The sequence below is a fragment of the Pelobates fuscus genome, chromosome 7, assembly GCF_036172605.1.
Source record: "Pelobates fuscus isolate aPelFus1 chromosome 7, aPelFus1.pri, whole genome shotgun sequence".
NCBI lineage: Eukaryota > Metazoa > Chordata > Amphibia > Anura > Pelobatidae > Pelobates > Pelobates fuscus.
Genome location: NC_086323.1, coordinates 122,447,531 through 122,453,769, shown reverse-complemented (window position 1 = coordinate 122,453,769; position 6,239 = coordinate 122,447,531). Strand labels below are relative to the sequence as shown.

At 41.9% G+C, this 6,239-nt stretch overlaps 1 protein-coding gene across 1 annotated transcript in view; it reads right to left on the bottom strand.

The window, feature by feature from the left end:
* Positions 1-591: 591 nt before the first annotated feature.
* LOC134569202 (complement factor H-like) overlaps positions 592-6,239 on the bottom strand; it is a 74,781-nt gene continuing 69,133 nt past the window's right edge. Inside the window, exons 7-9 of the mRNA XM_063428116.1 lie at positions 1,675-1,851; positions 1,292-1,489; positions 592-668 (exon numbers count right to left, since the gene is read on the bottom strand). Coding sequence (XP_063284186.1) covers positions 592-668; positions 1,292-1,489; positions 1,675-1,851 — 452 coding nt within the window. The remainder of the gene's footprint in view (positions 669-1,291; positions 1,490-1,674; positions 1,852-6,239) is intronic.

Sequence of the window (6,239 nt, the reverse complement as noted above, 5' to 3'; positions counted from 1 at the left end):
ACTTGTAGGTTTATTTTATGTTTTTATGAGGTTTTGGGGTATTTTTAGGTTTTATGTTTTTGTGTTTGCCTCTCTGTTCCTGGGAGATAATTAACTTACCTGTCTTTAACACAATTATCTCCCAAGCCCAGAGATTCCTGGGAGGGGCTTGTGGTGAAGACAAAAAAAAGGCTGTGTTTGGATGCATTAAAAACCAGTTGTATTCCCAGAACTATGTGTCGTCTAGTTACTGGGAGGGGAAAGGCTAATCACTGCTCAGCACCTTGTTCCAGCTCATGGAGGATTCGGCGGGGAAAGTCCTTGTAAGTACTAGAGCTCACAGGACTGTGTGTCATTCTGTCCCTGGGAGGGCATAGAGCTAGTCCCCTATCCTGTTCCAGGATGGAGAGGCTCCAGGAGGACCCCAGTCAAGCCATGGCGACTGGGGCAGAAGCGCTGAGGTTTTCCCCGGTTCCAGCTAGGAAGCGATCTTTGGCAGAGTTACCCAGTCGGGGTACAGAGAGCTCCGCTACAGTGGTGTCTGTGAGACCAGGCATGTAACAAGAGAGAGAGAGTTTTTTGGCTTGCACACTCTAAAAAAAAAGAGAAAATTTACTCATGTATGTTCTTTAAAGGAACAAACTCAATGCTGTTGCTTTGATGTTTTGAGGTCTTGAGCACCATCCTACCTAAACAGATGAAACTGATTACAAATGGTTTAACCCCAAATTTGTGTAGCCAGCACCCATCCACTCTGTACCTGTTCTTCTAGCCAAGTCCTTGGCTTCAATGAAGAAGGTTCTCTTTTAATTACTTTCACAGGGTAGAGCAGCACGTTTCTCTGAAACTAAGTTAAAAGTATATCCCCAGTGAGACCTTACTTCTTGTTTCACCAGGTGTAGCATTTATGCCAGAACAGGGAATTTTTACAGTCCTTGGAGCCACAACATCGTCAAACACAAAAAAAAAAAGACTTGCACCTTTTATAGTTTCCAATAGAGCGCTAGGAACTTTAACTAATAGGCATTGCTGCACAGTTTCACCAGTTTGTAAATAGTAAATTTGTCACAATGCCAAAATTATGTTGGTTGTAATAAGCTGAGCTCTAACAGGGTTATTCACTAAAGTGAGAATTGCAGGGAAGTCAAAGCAAAGTCAAAGTAAATTTAACATTTAAGGTCAGCTATGCTTTCAGTTCAGCTACTTTGGCCTTTCAAATTCACTTTAAATTCCCTGCAATTCACACTATAGTAAATTATGTGCATTATTGTATGTCAAAAATAAAGAAAATTTAAATATGAATACTACTTACATCCTTGAAAACATTTTGGATACTTCATTTTGCCATCATTGCATTCTCCCTTTAAGGGATTTCCTGAATTTATATTTTTAAAACCAGTTTTGCACTTAAAATCTACTTCATCACCATTTTCATAAATGTGCTCATCTTCCGGTGATATCAATTCAACATTTCTAGCATTGAGGTCTTTTGTGAAAATTTTGCATGGCTCTACAAAATAAAAGAAAGGAATTCACTTAATCTCAGCAACAATTATATGAACAGAATCCTTTCAAGCAAGGAAGGTTGCCAAATAATGGAGAAGTTAAACATACCTGGGGAAAAAATACAACCATTTTGAGAAGGGAATGAATTGGAAAATACAGAATGTTCATCATGTTTCTTATTTTACTTACTAAGACACTGCGGAAGATCAGACCACTGACCCCTTTCACATTTAACACTTATAGGCCCAGAGAGCACATGTTGAGGATCACATTCAAATTCCACAGTGGAGCCTGAATCATAGCCACCTTGGTTTTGTTCACCTTTAAGTTTTCCATTTTGAACTTCAGGAGCGGACTTGCATTTTTCTAGAAATATAAACATTGTTTATAAATGTTAGGCTTTCTTATATTATCTCATCTCTAATGTGAAGCACCATCTGCAATCACACTAATGTCAACGTCTAAAATACATTATATAGGCCCAAATAGACTTTCTAGACAAACAATATCAAAGTCTCAGTGAAGTGAACAGGTACATGAACATTATTTCATTAAAATAAGGGATTAACATTTTTTTTTTTTATGTTCAATATTTTATTGAATTTCCAAAAATAGACAAACGAGCACAATTACATCGAATAAAGTTTACATCATAAACAGTGCATGTTGTCATCAAACACATTTCAGGAACCTATAAAAGTGTTATACATGAACTGCAATTGTTCCCGTTTCTCGTCCATCTGATGATTAGAAAGATTGACATATTTTAACATATTAAGGGGGGTAAGGGAGGGGAAGAAGGGGTGGGGCAAGGGGAGAGGGGTCGATCACTTTCCTCAGTGTTTGCTACTCCGGGAAATGTAGGTGGGTGCGATGGCTTGGTGCTTACGTTGGAGTACACCCTCTGGTTGCTTTGCACCATGTGTCCCATTTTCCCCATGCTGTTTGCCAATATTTGTTTGTGGTTCGTAATCGTCGTGCTGCCATTTCGTATTTCTTAGTGGTGTCTATTGAGGTGATGCATTGGTCAACACTGGGTGGGTTTGTGTTTAGCCATGTTCTGCTAATTGATGTGAGTGCTGCTATGACTATGTGGTAGGCTAGGTATTTGTCGGCCTTATGTATTTTTGATGGCAGTATTAATAGTAGGTACGTTTCTGGTGTATGAGGCATTGTGGTACCTGTTACCTCCATTATGGCTTTTGATATACCTTCCCAAAAGGATTTGAGCGCTGGACATGACCACCATATGTGGGTCATTGTTCCTGCTTCCTTTTTGCATCTCCAGCATTCAGCTGATTTGCCTTTATCTGTTTTGTGTAGCCTGGTTGGCACCATATACCATCGGTACAACACCTTCCTGCTAATTTCCACGTGGGAGGCATTCAGAGTGAGGTGTTTGTGTGCAGTAAGGGCCTTAGACCATATTTCGCTTGGAAAGTTGTGATTTAATTATTTTTCCCATGCTCTTACATAGCTTAGTGTCTCTACCTGCTCGTCTTTCTGGAGTAGCTTGTATAAAACTGACAGCATCCGTTGGGGAGGTTTGCGCGTAGTGCATAGATTTTCCATATCAGTAGGCTCATGGCCCTGGTTTTGTAACTTATGCTGTGTCAGATGTTTGTGCATCCAAGACTGTAGTTGCAGGTATGAAAAATATGCTTTATTTGGGATATTAAACGTCTCAACCAATGTTGGAAAGTCCGTTAGTCGGCCTTTCGTCATTAGTTGGGAGATGTTGTCGATGCCACATCTGTTCCACACTCCACAATCAAATCCGGGGATCAGGATTTTGAGAGCTTGGATCTGTAGAGCTTGGGAGATGTGTGTCGCTGTGTATTGTTTTCTATAGTAGTTGTCCCATACATGGAGTGTTGCCTCCGTTGTGGGGCATATGTCTGTGTATTTAGGTCGTTTATGTTTGGGTATCCATATGAGCGTGGGTAGCATAGTCCCATCTGTGTGTGCCGCCTCTATTTGGCTCCAAATCTGCTGTGTTTTGTGGTGGAAGGTGGATATGAGTGTGTTTAACATGGCTGCTGTATAATATTTCCTCACATCCGGTACTCCCATTCCCCCTGCCTTAAAGGGTCTATATAGTATACTTGCCGCAACTCTGGGTCTTTTCCCCCCCCAAATGAATTGGTTCAGGACTCGTTGGGCTTCTGTAAGGAAATGTATCGGCACTCTAACCTGAAGAGTCCTAAACAAGTATTGTAGTTTCGGCAGAACCATCATTTTCACTGCCGCGATTCTACCTAACCAGGAGACATATTTCCCTGTCCAGCCTTGGAGTTGGCATCTAATGTCTTTTAATAATTTTGTGTAGTTTGCCTTGTGTAGTTTATGCAGGGACGGTGTGAGATTGATACCTAGGAAGGTTAGGTGGTCGCTTTTCCAGTCATATGCATGTGAGCGATGTTGAGACCCATAGCCTGCGTCTTGGTAACATTTAATTTGTAATATGAGCAGTTGCTAAAGTGTTGTATTAAAGATTGAAGGGCCGGTAGAGAGATATCAGGTTTAGCCAAGGTAAGCATGACATCGTCTGCGAACAGAGTAATCTTATGCGAGCTCTCACCTATTTGAATCCCTTGTATGTTATCAGAGTCCCTTATACTTTGTGCTAGTGGTTCCAAAGCTAAAATGTATAGTAGGGGTGACAGTGGGCAGCCCTGCCTCGAACCATTCGAGATGTGGAATGGCCTGGAGGAGAACCCCCCGTTGACTATTTTTGCTGTTGGATTGTTGAGACTAGTGTGATGAAGCTGTTTGGGAACTCAAATTTCCTTAGAACTGCTTTTAGGTATCCCCAGTGTAGCCTGTCAAACGCCTTCTCCGCGTCCAGTGACAGAGCCACACTGGGTTCCCCCGTTTTCTGGATCTTGTGAAGGATGTTGATCAATTTTCTGGTTCCATCCGATCCCTGCCTGCCTCGAACAAAGCCCACCTGGTCGGCATTGATTAGGGATGGTATAATGGTACTTAGTCTGTTGGCGTATATCTTCGATAATATTTTTAGGTCAGTATTTAATAGTGATATGGGGCGTAGGTTTTGGCATTTGTGTGGGGGTTTCCCTGGCTTTGGTAAGGTGGTTATGTGAGCTAGTAACATTTCTCTCGGAATAGTTCCTGTGGTGATAATGTCATTGTATAGTTTTTCTAATGTGGGGATCAAAATATGTGCAAAGGTTTTGTAGTAGATATTTGTGAACCCGTCCGGGCCAGGTGATTTCCCCTTTGGGAGGGCTTTAATCGTGTCTGCAATTTCCGTTTGGGTAATGTGGTCCTCCAGCAGTTTTTGAGATTGTATTGGTAATTGTGGTAGTGTAATGTCGGCTAAGAATTTCTCTATGTCCGTGTTTGTGGGTTGGTGTGTTTGTTTGTCCGTCCGTAGGTTATACAGAGTCTCATAGTACTCCACCATCATGTCATTTATAGTCTGAGGGTTATGCACTTTATTCCCTTGCGAGTTAATAAGATATGGTATTTTTGCATTTTGTCTTTTGTGCTTCAGAAGCGCTGCCAGTGTTTTCCCTGCTTTGTTACCTTGGGTGTATGTATTCAATTTTAACCTATGTGACAGAAGTGCTGTGTTGCGTAATTGTATGTCATTCAGTTTCTGTCTCAGTTGGTCAATGCGGAGTTGTGAGGATGGGGATGGGTTTTGCGTATGTGCAGCAGTCGTGTCCCTCAGTGCTCGCAGAAGCTCCATGTACTCTGTTTTTGATCGTCGTGTAGGTATGATGATTGGCTTATGAGAATGCCCCTTATGACCGCCTTGTGGGCCTGCCATAGAGTAGCAGGGGAGGTGTCAGGTGTGTCATTAGTGCTGAAGTATGATGTTAGTTCGTCTGTGAGTTTGGAGCAGAACTCCTGATCATATAGTAGGGTGTCATTTAGACGCCATTGTGTAGTCCCACGGAAGTTGAAAGCATCCCTTAGGGTTAGATGCACCGGGGCATGGTCAGACCATACAATATTCCCTATCCTACTGTGTTCTACGTGTGGAAGCAGGTTCCCAGATGTAAATATATAATCTATTCTCGTGTACGTGCCATGTACCGGGGAGTAGAACGAGTATTCTCGACCATTGGGGTATTGGGACCTCCATGTGTCATATAGATCATGGTCCGTCAGTATTTTCATAATCTCTGTCGCTTGTTTACGTAAGTGTTTGAGTCTGGGTGATTTGTCTGTTAATGTAGTATCAAGTTTAGGTTGCAGTACGTGATTCAGGTCTCCACACAGGATTATGGACTGTTTTTGGGTAGTGTGAATTTTGTTGAGGACCTTATTCAGAAAATGTATTTGATTAGTGTTGGGTCCATATACACTCACCAGAGTGTACAATTAGTTGTTTAGTGTGCAGCCTAATATCAGGTATCTGCCTTGTGCATCTTTTTTTAGGGTTAGAAGTTCGAATGATACTGATTTGTGAATAAGAATGGAGACCCCTCGCGATTTTGTGGAATAAGTTGAGTGGTATTGTACAGGGTAGTCTCTGCTGGCGAAGGCAGGGACCCTGTTGTGGACAAAATGCGTCTCTTGTACGCAAAGTACATCCACTTTTGCTCGAGTCGCCTCTTCAAGGAGAAGCCTCCTTTTGTGTGGCGTGTTAAGGCCACGAGCATTTATGGTTTGTATTTTCATACTTTACTTATTGGATTTTAAAAGGTTGCGTCTGTGTTTGGGCGATATGCCCTGATTTGCATTGTTTCGTTTTTTATCTTGCGGGGAGTATTGTCCCTCTG